The following is a 26147-nucleotide window of genomic DNA, read 5'->3' on the forward strand; positions in this document are numbered from 1 at the left end:
CATTATCTCAGTTGAAGCACTGATTCCCAGTAATTTTACTTGATTTCTCGCAAGGACATCAATGTCAAGATTCTTTTGCAACCTCGGGCTTTCCGGCTGCTTCTCCAACTCCGGTGTCCTTATTCCGACGCCCATGATAGAATGTAGCTCAATACCTCTGTTTTTCTTTAATTTTTTTTTTTGTTGCAGAAATTGCCGGTCAAGAGCTTCACACTTCAGAGTGACTTCGCAGCTCTCCACTCTCATCTCTGGTTTGATTTGCTAGTTTGTGTCGTCGTCTCCATCTTGTCTTCGGCTCACTCATATTGGGTCTGATCTACTGGTCAGCCATTCCCGCTCTGACTATGCTGTGTTTCATCACTCCTTCTCAGAGGCAATCGATCTCTTGGAGTTTCTTGATTTTTTGAATTAAATTTTTACAGGGTTTTCCTTCATTTTTTGTCATATTTTTTGTCTTCACTTCGCAACAATTTTCGGCTTCACCGGCACCATCTCGCATGCTCTATGCATCGGCATCTTCTCCTATGGATCATCTCCGTCGCCGTTGCCTTCTCTACTACTGTCATGCTTTTCATTAATGGAAGTTTTTTTTACCCCAAGATGGAGATGTTAAATCATTATTCATCATCTCCATCTTAAGGAGGCGTATTAACAAATACTGTTTTAGTTAGTTTAGTTAATTGTTATATTAGTTTAAAATTCTTAATTCAGTTTTTAATTGACTTAGTTCATGTACTAGTATAAATACTGATAGTCAGGGCTAGCTCCTTCTTTAGGCGATTGAGGTGTTCGCCTAGGGGCCCCCAATTTTTTTTTAATATAATAATATATTTTTGGGGTCTTAAATTTTTTAAAATTAAATAATGTTAATATTATTTATTATACTCTCTTCCCATACATTAACTTCCCAACTAACAAATAAATGCAATTTAATTCTTTTTTTTTTTCAAATCTCATTGACATCCCAACTAACAAATTTATTATATTTCTAACTATCTATTGCTTTCATCTCTCTCTCTTAACTTCTCTAAAAAAATATTTCCATCTCTCACACTCTCTCACTCTCATCTCTTGGTCTCTCTATGATTTTTGTTCTGACTTTTGTGTTCATCATCTTCAAGCCTCCGATTCTCTGTAATTTTTATCAATCCTAATTTTGATTTTAATGTTTGTGCATTATTTTTCTATTATTTTCACTCTGAATTTTTTTTCTATTTTTTCTTAGATTTTGGAAGTTTTGAGGTCAGAGCATTGTATCCAACAAGAATCCGATATCTCTAAAGTCTCGCTCGCCGATCGATTTACAATAATAATAATTATCAAGTTATATTATTTCAATCTATCATTTCTATAGATTTATTAAATTTATTTTTATTTGTTTATATAATTTGTCAATTTATAGTTAGTGTTAATTTTGAAATTTAATTATGTCAACAAGAAAATGAATCTGAATATGAAAAAAAAAAGAAAAAAAAAAAGAATTAGTGTCATCTTAAAATGAGCTCTTCATAAATTTATTTTTGCATTTCAAAAGTTAGAAAAATTAATTTTAAATAAAAATAAAAATTAAACAAAATATTAAGGATTCTTGAGAACAACCGCAATAATACAAATTTATTTATTTTAACACCTATCTATGATTGGGGCCGCACGACACCACTATTAGATCTCCTGAAGCTCGTTGGACGACCAACTCCGATCAAACTCGACGGCTCCGCCTCACCATCATCATTCTCATTCTCCTCCAACGACCTCCCCATAGTTTCCGGCGTAAAGAAGTATGTCACCCCCATCCCCACCACACAAATCCCCCCCAACACCACCATCGCCACCGTCATCTCCATCCGCCGCGGGCACAAGTGCTCGCCTTTCTTCTCCTTCCTCTGCGTCGCCCACTGAAACCCCACCGCCCCCACTATCGCCCCCAACTTCCCCGCCGCCCCCGACAAGCCGTGGCACGTCGTCCTCAACCTCGCCGGGAACAGCTCCGCCGGCACTATGAAGGTGGTGGTGTTGGGGCCGAAGTTGGCGAAGAAGAAGGTGAGCCCGTATAGGAGTATGAACCCGGCGTTGGTGCAGGAGAGCCGGCGGTACATTGCTCCCAGGATGGAGAAGAGGACGGCCAGGGCGAGGAAGCCGGCGATCTGGATCGGGCGTCTGCCGACGCGATCGATAAAGTAGACGGTAGCCAAGTAGCCAGGGATGGTGGAGGAGGCAGCGACGATGGCCTGGATCTTGGCGACGTGGAAGGCTTCTTGGAAGGCGGTGAGGTTGGGCTCCTTGTCGCGGAGATGGTCCTGGTAGATTTGGGAATAGAAGAGGTTGTTGCTGTAGAAAACGACATCGAGGAGGAACCAGGTGGCGGCGCAGGCGAAGAGGTGGAGGCCATGACGGCGGAGGAAGGGAGGAGATGGGTTAGCGTTGAATGGTTCAAGTGCTACTTGGGATTCTTCTTCGTCTTCGGGGATGGGAGGCATGGCGTCGCCGAGGACTTTCTCCATGTCCTTGGCAGCCTGCGCCACATTTTCCTCCACCAGGGCCGTGTATCTGCACATAAGAGAATTTAAAATCATATTTGACCTGATTTATTACTCGACATACTTATTTAGTGTGGATGTAAATATTAGTATGATCATTTAGTTTAAATTTTAGATTATTTCTAAACAAATTCCTAATAAACAAATTCCTAATAATTAATTAATTTATTCCTATTAATTTAATATAATATTTAAATTATGTCAAATTTGGTGGATATATTCAGTATATTTAATAATTTTAATATATATATATATATATATATATATATATATATATTCTTGGGGAAGATGCTATGTAATTCAGTACTTATCATATTGATTTTATAATATAGTACATATTATATTAGCTTAAGTAAATAAAAAATAATAAAGCATAGAACTAACCGGGCAGTTTCGGGCATCTTGATCCGCCAATAAAACGTCAGCGCTGCGGGAACCGCACCCGCCATCAATATCACGCGCCATGCCAAGTCAGCCGCTTGCGGCGTCTTCCCCGTCGGCGACTCTCCATACGCGAGCTGAAACGCGGCGCACACCGCCATCGTCACCGCCGAGCTCGCTAGAATCCCGAACCCCTGCATCGAAAACACGGCGGCGATGAACGCACCGCGCGTCCGCTGGTTGGAGAACTCCGACATGATGGTGGCGGAGAGCGGGTAGTCGCCGCCGATGCCCACCCCCAGCGCGAACCGGAAGAACCCGAGGCTGCCCAAGACGCACCCGCGGGTGGTACAGACGGAGAACCCGCACGCGAGAGAGCAGAGCATCATCAGAATCAGCACGGCGCTGTAGACACGGCGCCTCCCGATGCGGTCGCCGAGAAAGCCGAAGATTGGCTGGCCGATGGCGGCTCCAAGGAGGGCGAGGGCGACGAGAGCGGAGACTAAGGCGGTGGGGGCTTGGGAGTGATGATGGGGGTAGTAGACGTGGCCGATGAGGTTCATGATGGGGGGGATGCAGAAGAAGTCGTAGGCGTCGGTGAAGAGGCCCATGCCGGCGATGATTATGGCCCTGAAGTGGTAGTACTGTATCTTGGCGGTGTCCAGGGCGGAAAGAACTCTTAGCCGCCGACCCATTTCTGTGATAAATTACCAGCTAGCCGCCGGAGTTTCTGCAGTTAGCAGGTGTAGTAGAGTGTGTGTGTGTGTGTGTGTGTGTGTGTTTCAATCCTTCGCATGATAAATATAAAATGGAGAGGAAGGATGGAACTTGGAAGGAGAGGGAGAGGGGAGTTGCTATGAAGACGAGGGTGATAGTACGTACTGATGGGAACTTGATGGTGGGTGATTGCTTGACTTCAAAAGAAAAGTCTCCGTCCTCCGGTCAACTTCATCATATACATACACATGTATTAAATACAAGAATGTAGAAGAAAAGAACCCCCGGGCGCTGGCTCGGGTGGCAAGGGCGACCCGGCTGAGCCTGTGACCCAGGTTAGCTGCTCGGGATCGATTCCTGCTGCCTTGAGCAAATCCCGATTTACCTCCCTGCAGGGTCTTGGGGTGGGTTCTGTGGGACGTGGGGATTAGTCCCGGCTGTGATGCATCCCAGGGTAACCAGGTAGATGCCGGTTGGGGACACCCGGACGTTATCCAAAAAAAAAAAAAGAATGTAGAAGAAAAGTTCATAAAGGTATTATTTGAGATCTTTTAATAATAGATTAATTCTTTGAAATAATGGATCCGATTCCCTACTCTTTTTCAATGTATTATCTCAAATAAAAAATGGTAACCTCTAAAACTTTTTTTATCTTAATTGAAAAAAAAAAACTATATATATATATATATATATATATATATATATATATAGTGAATTTAATCAATACTAATCACCCATGAAATTTATTAAAAAAGACATAGAACTTCCCATGTATTTGATAGAAGATAATTTTTTTTTATTTAAAAATCAAATGTTAAGAGAACGTGAAATCTTTTTTCTCAAAATTTAAATTAAGAAATGGAATGAAGATGCAAATTATACATAAACAAATTTTGTGAACAAGAGTTGCTTATTAATTCCACATGCATGCATGGGTTTAATTCCACTAGCATTTAAGATGAGAAGACTTCTAAGAGCTAAGTTGTAAGGTTGGCGCTGACCCATGGCTCCGGAGTGGACGTGCATTCTAATCTCTAGTGTACAAAAATATTCAAATAAACAAGTCCTTGTTTGGTTCCGTCTGCGGGACCCTACATGTTTAAATTCGTGTTTGGCCTGCTCATGGCCCTTTCACTAACATGCACACTGAAGTATACTCTCCATCTTTATGAACAGCTCTATATATATACACATAGTACGCAAAGAAGTAATCGCATAATACGTAGAAGGCCATAATAGTTTGCTATGAGTTCATGTGGTGTAGGGCAAATGTTTTTATGTATGGCTGTAAATGGTTTGAATTTTCTTCAGCTGTATTTGCCCTATACCCAAATTCCTTGTTAAAGGGTCATTCAAGTACTTACAATGTTTCGACTCTCTTTAATCACTGGTCATATAACTCTTACGTATTGTTGCTCGTGTTGTGAAACTTGAGATTGTTCCACCTAAATTTACCACAGTTACAATTGTACAGGTAAATAGAGAGTGAATAATTGTGTAAAATTACACCAAGTAAATTCCCAGGGAAGTGGGGGGTCACAACGGACCGCTTAAATCCCTCTTTTCTAGACAGAATTTTCCTTAGACATGTAATTAACACAATATATTACTACAACTATACCCGACAAAAGTTAACTACTGAATAGATAAACGGAAGAACACCAGAATTAACGAGGTTCGGCTAATTGTGCCTACGTCCTCGGATACTATCAATCAATATTTCTCTATTGTAGAAATATTACAAAATGAGAGAGAGAAGAGAGAATGTGCCTAAGAGAGAAGTAGGCAATTTTGGGGATGAGAATACAAATGGAGGTGATGGGTTTATATAGGTTAGGAAAAATCACTATTACAACCACTAATCACCTACCTTTGAAAAATTAGTCCACCATTGAAGACTTCAATGGCAATTGTAGGCTTCTAGAATGAGCCATATTTCAACAGCTCGTTCATATTCACAAAGTTAAAATTTTCTTCCTGTTAATTTAAATTTTTAAGTTTTTTTTTAGTAAAAGAATCTATTATTTAAATCTTAACTCGTCCATTTAATAAACAGGTCATCCTTTTGAAAAATATAATTTATTTATTTTAAAAAAAAATTAAATGCATATAAATCCAATAAAACCCAATTTAGATCAAAGAAAAAGAACCAACCAGAAGACAATTTGGGGACGTTAGAAGGAACCGAAGGCTGGACTTCCGGCGAATCATTCTTTTTCTTTTTCTGGGGATTCAACTGTTCCTCGAAACAACCCATCTCCCCTCTCAATCAAAGCTTCCAAAATCCCCTTCTCGAAGAAGATGGCGATTGACGAGTCAGATGATCTTTCGCAACCCACAAAAAGGAAACAATCGAAGATGCTTAAGAACATTATGGACAACTCATTTCCCTCTTTATCCCTTTATCCGATAGGCTCGAAAACCGACGAAGAGACCAGGATAAGACAAAACGGTGTGCCCAGAAACAGAGCAAAATAATGAAGCCAAGTTTAAGAATCTGCAACAGCTTCGCATTCTTCATTGAATCTGAAAAAAAAAAAAAAATGGGAAATATATTGAGTTGAGACTCTTCGGAGAGTAATGGGCACCGGTGAGGACGGGAGTAGCGGTGGTAAAACGGATCACTCGCAGGATGTTCCGATCCGAATCTACCTAATCCGTTTAATAAACGACTGGGGTCTGAGTTGACTCATTTATAAATGGATTAACATGCGTTGAATTCAAACTCGATTTAAACATGCTGGTCACAAATTACTCGTCGAGTTTCGACTCGTTTTGCCACCCTATTAATTTCTTCATTCGACTGGGAAAATACAAATGTTTTTGTCTTTTTGATCAATTTTTGTGAGAGATTAATGTCTTTGGTTCAAAATTTTTTGAACGAAATATTTGTTATTTAATTAAATATTTATAAGAATGCACTATGCTCGTAGATCAATTAAAATTAAATATTAACAATACTCACTCGCATTTGTAATTAATACCTTAAAATTACTTATTTTAGGGTTTTAAAAATTTTCAAATTGAATAATATGCGATAATTGCACGAAGCACACGCAATGTGTTCTCAAACCATATATTTGTGACCATTTATGCTATGTTTCGATAAGGTTGTTTCTTGTATTTTTATGCCGAGTTGTGTTATATTCCAAGAGGGGTATTTTTGGTAAGCTAAAACTTTGATAATTGTTGTTACGAATTTAGCTCATTTTTATGAAAAATGTCTGCATATAAAAAGAAAATTATGATTTTTTAAAATAAGAAAAAAATTAGTTGAATACTAATAAATAATAGACCCACTTTTTGAATAGTTGAGTCAACCTTATTTTAAAAATCTTGAAAGAGTATTTTTTATAAATGAAAGCTCCATATTATCACTGAATGACTAAGCTGGACCACAAGAATTAATTGGGGCAAAGTCACAATATTCCTAGGGAGGACTTGAACCAAGTCTACTACCGAGAGTAACGTGATGTTGAAATGGTTCTATGTAATTCCACTTGCATATAGAGTGAATTCCAACTTTATGAGTTAGAATTAGAATTTTCTCAAGACTTAATTAATGAATGTGAGATTTAGATACGTTCGTTCTTATCCATCACTACAATCCCCAATGGAAGGCTTTTCGTGTATTATTGCTTGCTTTTCGTGTATTATTTCGCTTCTTCTATTATTGCTTGCTTTTAATTTTTCATGATTAGGATTTATAATTTTATTTATAAGGGATATTTAGTTTATGACATTTTTTAATATTCTCGGATCTATTTTGAAGATTGCAATATGACGTTATAAGAATTTCATGTTTTATGTTTCTACGAAATATGAGAATTTGGATCTCACCCTCTATCATGAGTAAGTTTTATGAGACTTTTATGTTTTGAGAGACCAAATTGCTTTCACTATTTTGACCGATTGAACATTAATGCCCATATAATGTAGAATTATTACATGCTAAAATAATTACTATAGTAACAAAACTAGAAATTAATATTAAAAGAAATAACATTATTGTAACATAATATAGATTGAAATTTTGAGACCAATTTGTCCATAATTAGTTTATTTAATTAAAATGTTAAGCATCGAATTTTTTTAAAATTCATGATGGGTGAAATTCTTAGGACATGAATTTAATTAGCACATAATATTAATTCGTAGGTTCTAGATTGGGGGTTTAGGGTATGTATGATGGTCATCTTGTTTGAAAGTCTATTAGGATTCTGATATTGAACCAAATAGGCATCTTGTGTATATTTTTAAAATCTCACAATGTAAACAAAATAAATATGGGAAAAAGATACTGATCTATTTTAAATTTAGTAAAAGCATAAAGAGCTTTCTAAGATTTCAAAAATCTTAGGGGTCACTCGTAAAATTTAAAAAAATTTATAAACTTCTTTTAAGTTCATCAAAAAGACACAAACGTCCCTTTCTTTTTGATAAAAAGGCAAATTCTTTTAGGGGTGTCACAAAATCAAATATCAGAGAAATACTGTGAAATTTTTGAAAACTTAATAGAATAACGAGATGCCTCCTAAAGAGTAGAGTACTTCAAATCGATGAAGTGAGAATGGACATATAAAGTAAAACTTCTTTTAATTCAATCACTTTATTAACTGAAGTAAAATTTTAAAGCTTTCTTTAGACTCTCCCACATCAAAAGAGCCACTTAATTGAGAATCGAAAAAGAATGTTAATCAATGCGCATTACTCATAGTGAAATGAATAGTGTGGAATGAATGAAAAATTGTATCACAAATATGTAATATTGAATGGATACGAATTCTCCTTCATATGATTTCATCCTAGTGTACACAACAAATTATTAAATAGAATTTTCGGAAACAAAAATTTGGGTACTTGAATTTTATATTACTTTGTTTAAACCTATATAATTATAACTATATCCTACCAAACTTATTTCTCTTTTATCACAAAATTATGAGAAAATTTTGTACACAATCAATTGCAATCTAGTGTAGGGGACGCAGTCCGTGTGGACCCTCTCGGCAATTAACCTGTCTATCGGTGTCTTCTGCTTTGCATTCATGATTCAACGTTGGTAGACATGAACCAACCAACATGTGCATTCTATCTTTTGCCAATTTTGTTTTCCTTTTGGTCCAAAGATCAGCCTTACACGTCAATGTGTTTGAACAGAAGAGGTGACCAATGACGAGAGCACACAAATTTGTTTTCAATAAGACCCTTCAAAATTATAAGTTTTTAAATAATGATTTTGAGATTTTTGGTCATATTTTAGGGTTACAGTGAAAACATACGATAGGGGTCGTAAGTTAATCATTTTTTTAATAATAATTGTTATATATTTTATTAACAATTTGTCACTTGCATTAACCTTGGTTGATATGATTTTACTGTTTTTATTTCGAAAAAGACAAACTCTCAATGCATATAGGCGAATGCAATTTTGAGTATGAAAATTATATGATATAGTTTCTTATTCTTATTTTCAAAAGCGACAATACAAAAACCCATTTTGTGGACCCTTCGACAAACAAGGCCTAATCATTTATGCCAAAGTTCTGCCCGTGTTGATTTATATCGTTTATTCGTTTAGTCATGATCAATTGTCATGATCATTCTTAATTGATCATGACTAGTTCAGAGAATTCAACAATAATTGAATGGTTCAAATTAACTGAACTCCATTCCAAATTTCATGACAACCAACAGCATCAACAGCGTGTTTGTTTAAATAAAAAAAACATGATAAAATCATGCGAGAAAATTGATTTTGATTTCATTCCATCACCACTAGCCAAACCTAGTTGCACAATTGCTCTGAAATTTGAGGCAGAGACACGGCAACCCTTCAAACTGAAAAATGTACTATCATACCAATCGGGCCAATTTCCAATTCTAATGTACTCAACTGAGTCCATCCAAACCAAAACTCACATATGACCTAATCCTAATCTCTCCTGATCTTCAAAAGAATTCGCCTGTTCAGTCTCAGAAAACACATGAAAAACTCGTAAAGCACAACTATGCGCTGTGACTTAGTCTGGTCCCATGACATTCAAATGAATGTTCTAGCCCAACCAAGTTGCAAATCAAGCATTCATAACACAAGCCAAACATTAATAAAACATCCAAAATCAAACAGCTCCTCATTTTCCAACAAAAAGACTGAACAAAACAAGTTCTAGTACACATCATATGCATGAAGCATGTCCTGTTTTAACAGTACCTCAAAACCTCAGATCAATCTGGCTGCCATTTGTGATTGCTTTATATGTGCATATGTGTGCACGCTGCAAGCATGTGTTTCTGAGTATCTAACAAGAACATCTCCAGAATAGCCATTATAGAGGTGGGAATAGGCCACCAACCTAAAATCCAGATGCTCTATACTTCATAACAATCACTTCCAAGATGCCATCGGACCTAAAATTTGGGGAAGACAATCTGGGATCGACAGGTCCAGGCAGGTTAAAACAAACACTGAAGGGTCCGGGAGTGCATAGTTGCTGGACTCTAATCTGGTACACACTTGGTGAATCTCTCAAGACTCCTCCAGATGTTATTACACCATGTACATGGACTTTTCCATCACGTTGGATGTCACATTTCACGTTACCTGCCATGACATTCACTATCCATTAGTCTCTTTCATCTTGGTGCAGCAAACAGCAGGAGAAAATTGGATGTTCAATCATTTTTTTTTTTAAAAAAAAAAGTGATAAAATGATGTGTGCTCCCACAAATTATTTCTGGATGTGGTCATTCCCTGGGCATCGACAGGGGAACAAGGAAACAAAGGATTTAAAATCCAAAGAATCGTGTTTTGCTTCGATTGATGGACACTGGAGTCTGAAAAAGTTATCCTCATTTTCTATTTCCAGAACAAAATATATCCGCTATAGTAATTTTAATTTTTTTAATAAGAAATAAATAAATTGAAATTCATGAACAGAGTCAATGAAATAGAAAATCATTTAAATGTCATTTGTTTATATACTTATCTCATATGACTCGTATCTATCTGTGAAGCAAGCAATAACATACTTGCATTCTCATGCAAATAATCACGAGAAGCATTTCTCCTAAAAAAAAAAAACTTAGAAGTCATGGATGAGAAGTGGCCTTTATTGGGAACAACCAGCACCAGTGATCAGAGTTATACCAAACAATAGCTGTATAAATGAATGATCAAGCCATCCATTATGTCAAGATTGTCTAAAACTCTAACTAGTGGCCATTTGGTCAATACACAGTTAAAAAACATTCAGACAAGCAATTCTCCTCTAAATAGCACATTCACAAAGAGCCAGAAATGATATCTGATGGCTGTTTGGTGCCTCAAAACTGGGATCGCAGCATAGGGGTGACTTGAAATATCCGAATTCTATAGGAAACTAAAGTTAGCTTCAGATTTAGGGTTGATACCTCAAGCATTCTGAACTAACCTAGGGCACTCAACATAGATTTTGTTATAGATATGATGGAGGTTAGTGATTTTTTTTTAGTTTCAAAACTGAAAGGAATTTCGAAGTAAAGAAAAACAAAACTGAAAGGAACTTCGAAGTTAAGAAAAATGCTTGGTATATGATGTAACTGTTTGTAACAATGTTTTAACTATTTTTATAGCTGTAAATATTTTCATGACATTAAAATGTCATTGCAAGCTGCTCTACTTCAATTTATTGTTTCGTGTGCTCTTGCAGGTTATTTCAATCTTCAACCTACCATCCATATTTCGATAGGTATCTTTTTAGCATAGATTGTAGAACATGTTCTTAAGGTATGTATGACTTCAATAGTGATAAAAAAAAATGTTTATAAGGCATGTATGATCAGTGGACATTGTATTAAAGGTAATAAAGAAGCACATACTACATTGTTAGCAGTCAGAATACATACATCCAACCTCAACTGATACAACCCACCAAACTTATTGTAAACATGGTGATGTAGGACGAGGCCAGACCATGGGTAAACCTTTGTTTTTGGAGATTAATTCACAATAATTGGGTTAAGGATCACTGGGTTTAGTTATTTTATTGTATGTTTAGACAGTTTAGTTTAATTAGTATAGGATTGTGTGTATTGGGGGGCTTGTTTGTAATGTATTTTAGGGGTTTGTAATTTTAGGGGTATATGTGTAATTTCTTGTGTTAAAGGCTTTGTAATAAATAGTTTGTGAAATTCATGTAGGAGGTGGTTATTGTTGACTTTGTATTGAGAATTAACATGTGATCTCCCCCCCCCCCCCCAAAAAATGTATGTCCTTTCCCCTCTCTTTTCTTCGTTCTTGCTCCCCTTTCCTTCTCTGTTCAATTTCTTTCTTGGCAGCAGATCCTTTATGCTGTTCTGCAATCATTTGTGTCAAAGCCCAACCATGATCACACCATTCTTCCATTTTCAGTCCCACCATCTTTCCTCTCTTCTTCTTCTTCTTCTTCTTCTTCTCTCCTCTATCTCTCCCATATTATGAGATGATCGTAATTCCATGATGCTGTCCCTTATTGGGAATTGGATCAAGGGTTTTTGTTTTTAATTGATTAGTTTATTATGTGTGTTTAGTTTAACTAGTAGTAGGATTATATGTATTGGAGGGTTTCTAATATTGTGTATTTTAGGAGGTGTGAAAATTATGTAAGAGTTAGGCTTTTGATGAATTTGAATTGAAGCTGAATGTGTGATTTTCCCCCTTGTATCTTCTTCTCCCCTCTCCTCTCCTCTCCTCTCTCTCTCTCTCCAAAATTATGTGTTGGCAGTAAATCCATGACGCTGTCCTACATCACTTTGTCTCAGAGCCCAACCATGATCACACCATTCTTGCATTTTCAATCCCCCCCATCTTCCCTCCCACTCTTCTTCTTCCTCCTCCCTTCTTCCTTCCCCTTCTGTTCTTCTCCGCGCTGTTCCTGATCTTTCCATTCTCTCCATTCTGTTTCTTCTCCCCTGTTCTTCATGCAGCAGTCTCTATCCTCTTCTTCTTCTACTTCTCTCTCCCATAATTCTCTCAATTCTCTCTCTGTTCTGTTCTCTTTCTAGCTTCTTTCCTACACTGCTGCATCCCCTTTTCTTCCAAGTTAATCTTTCTACTTCTCTCTCTTTTCTTCTACTTCTTCTTCTCAAACTTTTGATCCTCCAACGTGTAGTTACCAGAAAACGCTAACACCCTAGCGAACCATGTATTGGTATAGATGTTCCAAAACGGGGCACATTTTCGTTCCAGAACACTAAATCTAACGATCCTAAGATTTATTTCAATATTTTTCACATTAACATATTTTTTTATAAATTAAAGTGGGGAATTATCACATTATTACTCCAACGTAATCCATTATTTATCTCTTTCATAAAAGAAAATCTCCTTTAGATTTCAAAACAATTAAACATTCTTCCCAAAATATACAAGAGCCATTAAATATTTTTTAGCAATATATCTACATAAATATACCCCTAATGTTCCCCATTTTAAAGCATGTGTTGTATTACCACGATCCCATTCCCATTCTCATTCCATAAACCAGAATGTTCTGCTTTCTATGTTCAATGATTATGTTTCAAAATTCGAGGACAATTTTTTTATAACTGGGGGAGATTTGGTGTAGGACAAGAAGCAAATCATGGGTTAACCCTTCTTGTTGGAGACTAATTCCCAAGAACTGGGTCAAGGCATTGCTGGGTTTAGTTGATAGTTTATTGTATGTTTAGTTTAATTAGTATAAGATTAAGTTTATTTGAGGGCTTGTTTGTATTATTTGTGTATTTTAGTAGTGTGTTTGTAATGTCGTGCAGTTTTGGGATTAATGTGTAATTTCTTGCGGTAGAGGCTTTTTTCTAAATAGTGTGAGAAAGCCATGTAGGACGTGGCTATTGTTGAGTTTGAATTGAGAAGTAAACCCCCCCCCCCCCCCCTCCCCCCAAAAAAAAACCAAGTGCATCTCCCTATTCTTCTTCTTCAATTTCTCCTAATTACTCTCTTGGCAGCAGATCCTTGATGCTATTCTGCATCACATGGTTTGTACATTTTTTAGTTGTTGGTTTGGGATAGGCTTGGCAGCATCATTAGCCACCATGGCTTTTCTTAGATGGACCACTAATTTGACCCGACTCCCCTGAGCCTGAGCAGTGGCTCTACTCAAAACATAAGGTGCAAGAGTCGCACAGACTGCTGAGTGCTGACTAGGCATTACCTTTTCTCCTAGGTACACAAGATTTATTAAATGAAAACTTGTTTTTATGCGTAGGTCACTGCCACAAGTCCTTCAACACTATTGAATGTCTGAAAACCAATGCAGAAATATTCAGGCTGAAATTTTTTGGCATAAAAAATGCGAGGAAGAAATGTACTCACATGACAATGCCTGACACAACACAAAGCAGGGAGAAAAACTGTTCTTGAGACATTCACACTTGTGCACAAGCACACAAGTGCGTGTACAGCATTAAAAGAAAGGGAAGCTTACATTGATCCTTCCTAACACCAGGCAGCGAGATTCGAAAGAGATAGGCCACCGCACTGATACCAATGTCAACAAGACCAACAGGGGGTCCAGATTTCCCTTCCTTTGCTGTTCCAGTTAAAACAATAGCTGGCCTCAACTGCACATGTTCTACAAACTCGTGAGGATCCATGTTGCCAGCTTTGCTCCTTTTACAGAATTGAGTGCCCAAGATTCACCTATCAGGGTGACACCAGTTTAACATGTGATAATTAATAAGGATTAATAAAGTAACGGTTTCATTTCTTTAGAAAAGAAGAAATTTCATTAAGGGAGAAAAAAATGGATAGGATATCCTCCTGAAACAAAATAAGGAACAACGTACAAAGAAATGAAAAAAGTAAAGAAGGAACAACATTAAACCAAAAAAAACCCCATCCCTGAAAAGCAACAGAGTAACATTTTTCCTTAAACCGTGGAGGCGAGGGTGTGGGTTTATTTCCTTTTCTTCTGTTGGGATTTTTTTCATTCCCCCATCCGATCTTTAGGGGGAAGTTCCCAATTCTATCTAACATGGTCTGTGTATTTGAACCATTGCTTTCACTACAATCACTTGTAAAAGTGAGTAGTTAAAGATCAAATATTAAATAAATTAAAAGATTGAGATTCTAGGGAGTTGTTTACTTTTGTAAAGTAGAGAGCTAAGTTTAAGTAAAAATTGTTAAAATAATTATTAAAAGAATACATACACATTCAAAGGATTAAACGGGGTTCAGCCCAATGAAATGACTTCATTTTCCAACATAAAAATGTGCGCAATAAACAAGACATGCAAAAAGTGGCGGGAAAAACACCAGATGTAACACAGAGGTGTAACAAATTTGCAGACCATTTAGTAATGAGAGCCAAAAACTACAAAGCAAGGATGCACAGATGACGTGGCACAGCACACTGACAGAAAATCCTAAAAAGGTAGGATAAAACACAACAGAAGAAAAAATAAATATCATATACTATGCACGTAGGTGTGCATGCATTAAATATGAAAAGACTAATTTCCAATTAAATTGTCCTAGACCATGCTATTATATAATTAGTAATCAAATATTGCTTTCTAGATATCTTTGCAGCAGATTAAGATAGGATTAATATTGCTAGCAGGGCTCATTTCAAATTATCAATATCACATTTGGATACAGCCATGTACAAGATCAATGTAGTGATGCACAATATCCTAAGACCAACAATTCATCATACAACACCAAGTTTAGTTCATCAAATGATCAAAAAAGCAATATAAACATTAACTCATGAATTTACCAAAAGTTTGTTAGAATAATGGGTGACATTAAAATAATAAAAATAATTTCAACACATCTAGATAATATATCACACATACCAAAAGACACTTCAATATTTTGTGTGAAAGAAATAGGGCAAACAGGCCACACAAGTAAAGAAAACCTGTTTGGAAAGGTTTTCTGATGCACAATTGTTAACACCCCCCCCCCCCCAACCCGGGCACCCTCCCAAAAAAAAAAAAAAAAGATCCTAAATCTATACTACGCCTTCTCCTTCCCAAATGTTCAACTGTCTTCTTTGGTAGAAATCAAGTCAGTACTATAACCTTCCATATGCTTTGGTCATGATTTTAAAGCGCACCCTATAAATTTCAAGTTACAAATCTGCCTCCCTCCCTCTCTCTTTCTCTCTTAAAATTTTTGAACCTCAAGAAACTCAATTCAAAAATAAAGTAGAAGCATCCAATCATCCAATCCTCTGTTATTCACAGATGGAAACTTTGCGCAGAGTTCCATTACCATTAATGGATAGCTCTGCTATTTCTTATGGGCATAGGCATCTCAAAAGAATTCAATCATATGGTTCTTCATTATCTGCATATTGCTTTTTGTTTCTAGATGCTCATTTTGGATGGGTTTTTAGTTATACACTTTTTAACTTTCAAAACTTTAAAATAGCATGCAACTTTTTACAACAACAACAAACAATCTTAAGTCACAAGGCATGGTTGGCTAATTTACTAAATTGATCCTCATACAGAAAAAATGCATTCTAACCCAAACGTATCAAACACGTCTTTCCATATCTAACATGTCTGTTTTTTTTCTCAAAGAACTAGTTGCTTATTACACTTATGGACCGTATCTGACATAGTTGTCAAATCAGATTCAAATTGTGAATCGAGAATCAAATTGAATCAGCCATGGGGCTGGCCCTTTAGGTAAGTAGATCAATCAGTCTTTTCAAGTGGTTAGATTTACTTATACAAAAATGCATATGTACGCATTTATTTACTTATTTATTGCATTCTAGTCAGGTTTGAGTTTATCTAAGCTTTAGATCACAGGAGTAATGAGCAGTTTGTACTTTGTAATGCTCATGTTGGATTTTTTAGAAATCATCTTCACTTATGGATAGCCTTTTTAGAAATCATCTTCACTTATGGATAGCCGTTGACACAACTAACCTCATAAGTGTTGTACTTTATGATTTGCTTGTTTGTTTAAACTTCCCTTGTTTTCATGGAGTTGCCACCATGATGATCATGTTGAATAAAATCTGTAAAAATCTCTATCCATATTAATTTTTCAAATATTAGAAACATCATTTGTATCAGTATCATGATGAATCAGAGTAGTAGATTTTGTGTATGTGTGTTTTCTTTTTTAAAATTCAAATCGGTACTCCCATGCATTTTTCTCTAGTTGTCACACTAAGGCCAGTTGGACAAGCTTTTCCCATGCAATTTTAGAAATTGCAATATGAAAAAAATGTATCTTATTGTGCTTTGTGCTTAGTTTTCTTGTATTATTGTGGTGAAGCGGCCTTTGTTGTTCTTAATTCTACAGCCTCCTGTAATGGAGACACTTCTTGCTATTGGACTAGCATGTGTTATTGATATCCTTAGCCTCATTGTTCTCTAGTTTAAATATTCGTGATGTGTGTTAAAGTTTGATATACATTGTTGGCCCAAAACTTAAAAGCTTAAGCTTTTAGGTAAAGTGATAATCTAACATGGTATCAGAGCTGGTTAACATGGTATCAGAGCAGGTTACCACGGTACTGAGTCTTAGTCTTGTTGCCTGTATTTATTATATGGAGTAAAAAATAATATATATAGTGTATTCCAAAAAATTATTGTATCCCCTGTAATGAGTGTTACCTATCGCATGTTTATCCCTGCACGTGCTGCTAGACTGCACGTGCAGGGGAGTATTAAAGCATGATATACATTGTTGGTTCACAACCTAAAAGCTTAAAGTTTTAGGTAGAGTGGTAATCTAACAATGTTTTCTAAGCTATATTTCCTTTCTTCATAAATGTACAAGTATCTGTGTCCTCCACACATTTATTGCCCATATGGATTGAAATTTTCATATTGTTATTCAATGTCTTCCATGATTAATGACTTTGCCCGAACAGGGAAGTTGCTGCTGCGTTCATTAATCTTTTTTTCTTTTTCTTTTTTGGATAACTGGGTTGAATGTCTGTGATGCAACAAGCTGAACCCACTTTTAAGCAATTAAGTGCAAGATGTGTTTCTTGTTTTATGACTGTTGGGCCCCTTAAAAAAAGTGAATCACATAGCAAACAGGTGCAATAAATGAAAAAAAAGTAATGAATTTTTATGTGACATCCTATTATCTTGAGCTAAGGTCAGAAGGATATTTGGGGCCATTGTGCTTTGATTACCCCCGCTGATATTTTACGTGAAAATGTGGCTATTTTTTGTTCCTATTAGGCTTTTTTTATTCAGCATCTTTGTCCCTATCTAGTAGTTGTCTCTCTTTCCTAAATGTTCCTTTCTCCTCCCCATTCCTCTTGCATGGCATAGCTTGGCAGCAATGGGATAAGAGAAAAGGGCGGGGGGTCAGTGGATATAGAGGTTGTCTTTTTGCTTATTGAGACATAGGTAGTTAGGTGTCCCTCGTCTTGCATCAACGGATTGTGATTCATTGCTAATGTTCCCCCCTTTAGTATTTATCCTTCTTCATTCATTTGTTGGAAGAATTTGAATTGAATTTTTAAAATTTTTCAATTGTATTAGAATTATAATTTTATTAATCCTGTGACTCTTTTGACATTTTGGGATACCTTAATAGATGTAAGAGTGGTTTTGACAGGGACTCTCGCTGTTTTCCTGTTTTTTCTTTCATAATTTTTTTTTATTTCTATGGTATTTTAAGTAGCTGAATAATTTTCCCTAGAAAAATATAGTTGGAAATGAGACTGTTAATATGAATGATTGGTATGTTTCTAAAAAACAAATCTGAAATAAGAAATGAGTACATCCGTAGTGAGGCATGAGTAGTGATAGCTCTTAGAAAATATAAGGAAAGGGTGTTTAAGATGGTTTGGGTATTTCCGCTGCACACTAGATAGCATATAGGTGAGAAAATTTTATTGGAGATCAAGGTTCGAGGGAGTAAGATGAAAGGTCAACATAAAATTTTTTGGGAAGTACTATGAAAAGATTTGATGGCCCTCAAACTTTCAGAGGATGTTGCCATGGATCAAGCATAACAGGAAAATAGGAAATTTTCCTCTTTTTCCCACTCGTTCATGAAAATAAGATGAAATAGTTCCACTCCTAATTGCTTCTAGAAGGATAGTCTGATAGGCGGGAGTCAAGGAAATAATCTGTAGGCATCCAGCGACATATTAATTTGTTTTTTATTGTCAAATTTATATTGTAGTTACGGTAATGTGATGCATTAATTATCCCATAGTTTGGGATAATTTTGCTTGAGTGACGAGTCAACTTGCTTGGGTGTAAGGCTTAATTGAGTTGAGTGGAGGTTTACTAGTTTATCACATGCTGTTAATTGCATGGAAGATAGTTCTTCAGTGCTTAAACTTTTTTATTTTATTGCTTTATAAAGGTGAATCAGTTTTGTTCTTTAAATGCATTTACTTTCCACTGCCTTTAATCTCCTTAGATCAGTTTGATTAGTGTTATTTTGTTTCTATTTTTTCTTTTTTTCCCTCATGTATTTTCCCAAAAAGGAAAGGAAAATATTTCTGATATATTTGTCAGGACTAATCTACTTTTGACTTTTTACTGTGGTAATTTCCTTTCTTGACAACAATTAAGAGTTAATGCCTTAACATTATTATTTTGGATTCCATGATCGCATAAATTGGTGAAAAATGATTCATATAGCCGACCCCACCTAATAGGATTTAAGGCTTGGTTTTGTTGTTGTTGTTGTTGCACCAATTTTTAAAAAAATAAATAAATAAATAAATTTGCAAAGAACCCAATAATAACATTTGTATTAATTTCTGATCTAGAATTTTGGCCACCGAAGTTACGTTGTGAAGGGTTAAGCGAACAAGCGGAAAAACACAGGAGCTTTCATTTTATATATATATATATATATATTTAATATTTGCGTGGACATCAAACTCTTATATCAAAGATTGTTTGTATCAGTTATCCAACTTGTTACAGTGGTTTTGTATTTGGACTCCCCCCCCCCCCAAAAAACGTATAATAAGTTGTTATCATGTGTTCAATCGATTCATCATGGATACCAAGACATGTTGATGAGTTTGAATTTTTACTTTTTTTGCTGCATCTTAAGTCTCTGCAGCACTTACACAGAGAATTGGAGTTGATTGGTTAAAATTGAATTGTCTGAAGGGGCAAATGCTATTTCATTTCTTTTTGCGGTATTTCCGCTCATACAGTTGCATGGACTACAGGGTGTGAGCTAGGTGTTTTCATCTGACAGACTGATGTGTTGGACATGATATGACTTGGACAAGCAGCAGATAACCTTTTCCAATGGCCTTCATAATCAAAATAAACAAAATATTTTCTACTTTTATCTCTCTTATGAATTGTTTTCAAAATTTTGGTTTCCTTAACTTTTTTCTATGGAGTTTGAAATTTTCACAAAGTCTCCATATGTTTAATTCTCCTCGAGAATTGTTTATTTTCAAAGTAGAAGTGTTCAAATATGGAGACATGTTAAAGTTTTGACATTTCAAAGGTGAGTTACATTTCCTTTCTCAATTTTCAAAGGTGAATTACTTTTTTTTTCTTTATTCTTATTTTTTTCTCAGTATTAAGAATATGAGCCTAAAAATTTTAATGATACAGCGATCAGTATATTTGTGTATTGACAGACTAGAAAATGAGTACCAACTTGCTGACATACTGATTAAGGGAACATAATTAAATAAATGGTATTAATTACTTAAACTTGGTCAACGGGGCTGCAAGTTTACAACACAATGGATTGAGAGTGTTCAAGGAAAATAGTGTGTTTGATATTTTAATTACCATATACTTTGTCAAAATCTTCTAATTATTATAGCAGATGAACGCAAGTAGCCTGAGTACAGGGAAGCTTTCACACATCTAGGTCAGTATTGAACAAGAAGCATGATATGAAAAGGAGAGCAGCGGACAACATAAGGGTGGAGGAAGAAGGCAGTATACTATATATCTTACTACACAACACACAGCAACAGGAGCACACTGGCTTTCACCTCCTAACATCGTAATCCAAAACCTTTTATTCTCCAATCCATCTAGGAGAACAATGGTGAGATACCATCAAATAAAAATCTGTCCAGAATTTTTTTTCCCAGTCCAGATTCCCCAAACTTGGTTCTAAAAAAAAATAATCAAGATTCTATGCTAGAACACAACCTAAATCCTAACTAGAAAACATGCAAAAGAAGTTAACAGCAAATCAAAACCAAGCATCATTAAGTACAAACGAAAAAAGAAATAATGCAATATGTTTATCAAATAGACTCAACATGAACACCAATCAAAACCCTTGATAATTAGTAAGAGGGTGCGTGAAGAATATCATACCAAAGTTGAAGGAACAACGCTCGAGCAGACTCCGATATATGAGTTAGAAGCTCAACCCGCCCAACAATCACAGCTCAAACCCCAATCGAAGAACAGTGTAACTAGGGTTTCATGTTGATCCAGAGAATGAGAAAGGAAACTGCGGTTTGGGGTTATAAAAATAAGAACCGTGGTAAGTGTCGGGCTGGGGAAATTATAATGGGATCTCTCCCCACGTGGCCGTTTTCTAATTATTGTTAATAAAAACGAAATACAGACATATCGAGTCACTTAGGAAAATTATTAATAAACATAATTGGCACATTATATAATGGTCAAGTAACGAAAATAAATAAACTTCATTAGTTATTGTGTGTTATCTCGTTAAAGGTTAACTTAAGCACCAGATATGATTTTGAAAAACTAAAGTATATGGTTTGTGAGTTCAATCAATAAATTAAAAAATAAAATGGCGGCATATCGACTAACTTCATCGAATTGGTTCGTCATTAAGGTAACAACCGCCAAATGCAATTGACCCGCTCTTATAATTAAAAATAATAAATATGGTCATTATATATAACAGTCAAATAACGAGTGATGGTTTAATAAGTGGATTACGCCTCGCATATGAGTGATGGGGATCGGCATGCATTGCCCATATCTTTTGCAAATGTTACGATACGTGAACGGTCTCCATATGTCCACGTTTCTTTTGCAGATGTTACGACACGTGAATGGCCTCCAAATGTCCACATTTCTTTTGTAGATGTTACGACACGTGGACGACCTCCAGATGTCCATGTTTCCTTCTCTGACATGCTAACATATGGACGACCCTTTTGTTCATAACTACTTTGCAGGAACTCATTGAGTATCTACAAGACATTTTCAATGTGAGAAAGTCCCAATTGAGATACCAAAGCGAATTGAGATCAAGACCACATGTGGGCCCCATACGATTGGGCCTCCCCTTGTCATATAATTTCAAACTTAAAGTTGTAATAAGTATTGAGTCAACTTAACTTGCAAGAGTCTTTAAATATGTCTTGTAAGTTGAATTATTTAATGTGTTTAGTAAGTTGTACTTAGTATTTATCGTGTCTTGTAATTTGTCTTAATTATTATCTTGTCTCTCATGCTTGTATGGGAATTGTAGGTGTGTCGAGTCTCTGTCCACCCAAGCCAGCTTAAGTAGTTATTGTTGTGTTTTCCCCCCTTCCCCATGTTAGCTTATTTATATGGTCATTGTAAGTCCTATAAAAGGAGACATCAGATTTTATTATTGAATTTAGAAGACTTTGTCTTTGTTATAACTTGTATAGTTTTGTTCCGATCTTTGTGATTGAGTGGCAAGAAGCTACGTTCGTTTCCCCCGAAGATTAGTTGGTAGTGAGACCAATACTTATCCAGTAACTCCATTCATATCCCATTTTCACGACCTCCATCCATCACCCACACGGCCACCACCAGATTATCCCCACACAGCCAATAAACCATCACTTATTTGCTACATATACATCCATATATCAAAGTGTGCACGAAAGATTTCAAGAGCTAGTCTAACTTGTGAAGAATATCATCAAGATATCCTTCATAGTTATTGGAAGCTTCAGTGTTCGTTTGGACCATCCAACTATACAGCAGTCCATTGCAACTTCAAGCTTGAGTAAGGAATTTCAAGGTGTGTTCTGAATTTGTGTGAATCGAACTGAGTCGTCCAACGATTTATTTAGGTAAGATTGTTCTTTATTTAACACTTGAATTGATTGAGAACCCTTGTTCGAAGCCCCATAAGTTGTGGGTGAGAAATTGCCTTGAATCCTTGCATTTTTATTCAAACCTATAGTAAGTCAGTAGACTATCCTGATGGTCAGTCGACTAACCTGCTTCTGACTTTCGGTATTTTGCCAAAATTCTCAAACAATCGACTGAGGTTCTTAGGTTAGTCGACTAACCTAACACTGCCACTTCATAAATATGTTCTTAAATTCATCAAGCGACTGACCCTTTAATACCAGTCGACTAAAGTCACCCAGAATCTGAAGTTTCAATATTATTTCACATTGTTTGAGTCTTTGCTTAACCTTGTGTAATCCTATGCTTGAAACTCTGAACTTCCATGTTTGAAAGAGCATATTTGAGCTATTAAAATTCATTATTGATACTTGTTAGCTTTAAATCAATCATTGGGAATATTGTTTGCTAAACTTAGAATTTTATTCTTGAAACTTCGAAATTGCATATTTCCGCATTAACTTAATATTTTTGTGAAAAAAAAAAAAAAACTCTTGGGACTTATTTCTGAACTGCATCATACACCTTTTCAAAATCCTGGAACATGTGAAATTTGGCATGCTTTATTGTGTTTATGTTTAATTGAATTTTTAAATCACAGTGTCCTGACTGTGTATGCTTGCTTGTGAGGGTTGAAATTGGTAGGATTAGGTCACCCTCCCCCGTCCTACATCAATGAGTACCCTTTCCATTTAAATAAAAAAAACTAAACACATATTTTACAAACTTAACTACTTGAGGATTTCCTCCACCATGTCGCATGCAATAGACAATTTTAATTATTGTATGAGGCAAGACCCTTCACCCCAAGGTTCAGCCTAAATGTTGAACATGTAAATAATTGGTTATATATTCATTAATATCAAACATATGAAGAGACGGGTTCATTTTTCAGTATATTTAGAATTTAAAAAACAGACACAAGGACATATAGAGGGAAAGTTCCCTTGTACAATTACCTGCAGAAATGGGTATCTAGGAATCCATATTCTACGAAATTACAACCTTCCACGAGAAATAGCTATTATGCTGCAAAAATGAATCAATCATAAGAATAGTTATTTCACTGATAATAGAATTGTTATTCTTGTGAATTCAACAAGCCATTAGTGTTTAATATTTTTTTTAGATTATTTTATTTGTAAAAAGAATGAAAGTATAGTTTTTGGTGGCTATCCATTCAGTGAGAATAAATAAATATGTTTATAATCAATTTGAATTTAGTTTATGGAATAATAAGTTTAAATATATTAAATATCAACTTTTTTTTAAGTCGTGTGTTCATCGCGAGAGCACTTAAAAACTTTATGTTTATAATAATCAATTAATACTCTTGCTTCCACCCCCGCCCCCCCCCCCCCCCTTGTTAATTTTAGAGCCCTTTATAATTTAATTTTAAAAAACACTCCTCTTATAAATTATGATCTACACCTCACAATTCAATATTCATGCCGAGCTATAATTTTATCTTTCTTCCAATTTGTTGTAATATGTGACTCATATTAAGTGGAACACGTGTACAGAGAAAGCAAGTTGATGTCTTCGCTTTGCTCTGCTCCACTTCCGATATCAGCCTTTGGGACTTAAAATTTATTGTTTTATTAGTTGGGAAAATTAAAGGGTTGGGGTGTGGGGGCAACGCCTCCGTGGTACGTATAGGAAGATTTGAGAAATTTTTCTAATACCTATGTACGGTTAAGATTAGTATAAATACATATGATATAACCTTACTTTCTAAAATAATAAAATTCAGTTATCGCTCACTTCTATTGATGTAGGCATACTGTCAAATCACGTTAAATCTCTATGTTTTTATTGTTTAATCTATCTCTTTCTTTTTCTGTATTATTCATCATAATTGCCGCATGTTTTACAACATAATTAATTGTAAATCTCAAAAGATTTTTGACTATTAAAACTTAGATTTACCTATATAATACTTTATAGCCAACTATCAACACAAGATTATCAAGAAATATTTTTTATTTTTCTATTTTAAAATGGTAAATTTTTAATTACATTAATTTAATGATTTTCTTAGAAAAAAAGTGCATGTACACTCTGAGTTAAATGCATACAATGAATTTAGTGAGTCTTCCAATACTCTATTTTGTTCTTTTTAAAGAAATCTATTATAATATTTTTAAAATATTTTTTGGGGGGGGGGGGGGCGAAGGGATAAAGAATTTTTTCACCCCAAATAAAATCAAAACATAAATGAATCTAAGAATAAAAAAAGAAAAATATTAGAACGAACAAGAAGAAGAAAAGTTAACAAGCGAGCAACAATTAAACAACAGGATCATAAACTTGTTAATAGAAGGACATGCCTCAACTTCTCTAGTTATTGTTAATATAATAATCGAGTCACTTAAGAAAATTATTACTAAATTCAATTGGCACACTTATATAATAGAAACAAGTCGTTATATAATAGTCAAGTAACGAATAATGATTTAATAATCAAGTTGGAGTTCTTATGCATGCGATTCAAGCATTTATTAATAGTTTTCAATGAGAGCTCTTTTCATTTAAATTAAAAAAAAAAAAAATTGATTGAAGCACATAATTAAGTGTTGAAGGACTCCACCAAAATAAACTCCAATAGTTATTGCGTGTCGTTTTATTAAAGGTAACTTTGTTAAGAACGAACAATGATTTTAAAAAACTAAATTATATGGTTTGTGAGTTCAATCAATAAATTAAAAAATAAAACGGTGACATATCAACTAACTTCATCAAATTGGTTCATCGTTAAGGTAACAACTGTCAAACCCAATTGACACACTTTTAATATGAAAATAATAAATGCAATCATTGTATATAACGGTCAAGTAACGAGTGATGGTTTAATAATTGGATTACACATCACATATCATTCGAGAAATTACTAGTATTCTATAAGAGTACCCTCTCCATTTAAATAGAAAACTAAGGAAGCACAAATTTTACAAATGTAATTGCTCGAGGATTTCCTCCACCACATCGCACGTAATAGATTCGCTAATTATTGCACGAACATCGATAATGTATTTGAAAATATAAACTAATTGAATTTGAATTTTGAATTGCCTAATTTGGAACAAAATTTAAGTTGAATTCCAAACCTGAATCAAAATCCTTTTTTGTTAGTTTTTACGTGTGCTTCTTGCATACCGGACAAATCATACTACTACACTAAAATAAAAAGTTAATACGACAAGTGAGAGATACAACTAGTTAAAGTAACTTGTTCTAAACGTGATTGTATCTCCTTTTAAAAAATATCTTGAGGGTTCACTAATCTATGACATTCTTGACAGCACATATCGAGCCAGCAGCGTTACCATTAGTTCGCTCGTAAATTAAAAATAAATACCAAAAACTACCAGTATCACTTGTTTTCTCATTCAAGTACAAAAGTTCAAACAAGTTAAATTATAAAAAAGCAAGTTAGGACGTAAATTAAATTTCAATTTC

At 35.3% G+C, this 26147-nt stretch overlaps 2 protein-coding genes across 2 annotated transcripts; both read right to left on the reverse strand.

Annotated features, from left to right (window-relative positions):
* Positions 1 to 1487: 1487 nt before the first annotated feature.
* Positions 1488 to 4208, reverse strand: LOC131162951 (probable inorganic phosphate transporter 1-9). Its single transcript, XM_058119583.1, has 2 exons — positions 2922 to 4208; positions 1488 to 2547 (listed from the first exon to the last, which is right to left on the reverse strand). Exons 1-2 carry the CDS (start codon positions 3611 to 3613, stop codon positions 1635 to 1637), a joined length of 1605 nt encoding a protein of 534 aa, XP_057975566.1. The 5' UTR covers positions 3614 to 4208; the 3' UTR covers positions 1488 to 1634.
* A 5531-nt stretch (positions 4209 to 9739) lies between these two features.
* On the reverse strand, positions 9740 to 21255 carry LOC131162952 (increased DNA methylation 3). Its single transcript, XM_058119584.1, has 3 exons — positions 20913 to 21255; positions 14081 to 14295; positions 9740 to 10239 (listed from the first exon to the last, which is right to left on the reverse strand). The coding sequence occupies exons 2-3, from the start codon at positions 14247 to 14249 to the stop codon at positions 9992 to 9994; spliced, it is 417 nt and encodes a 138-aa protein (XP_057975567.1). The 5' UTR covers positions 14250 to 14295; positions 20913 to 21255; the 3' UTR covers positions 9740 to 9991.
* Positions 21256 to 26147: the final 4892 nt, after the last annotated feature.

Source organism: Malania oleifera, chromosome 8 (assembly GCF_029873635.1).
Source record: "Malania oleifera isolate guangnan ecotype guangnan chromosome 8, ASM2987363v1, whole genome shotgun sequence".
NCBI classification, from domain to species: Eukaryota; Viridiplantae; Streptophyta; class Magnoliopsida; order Santalales; family Ximeniaceae; genus Malania; species Malania oleifera.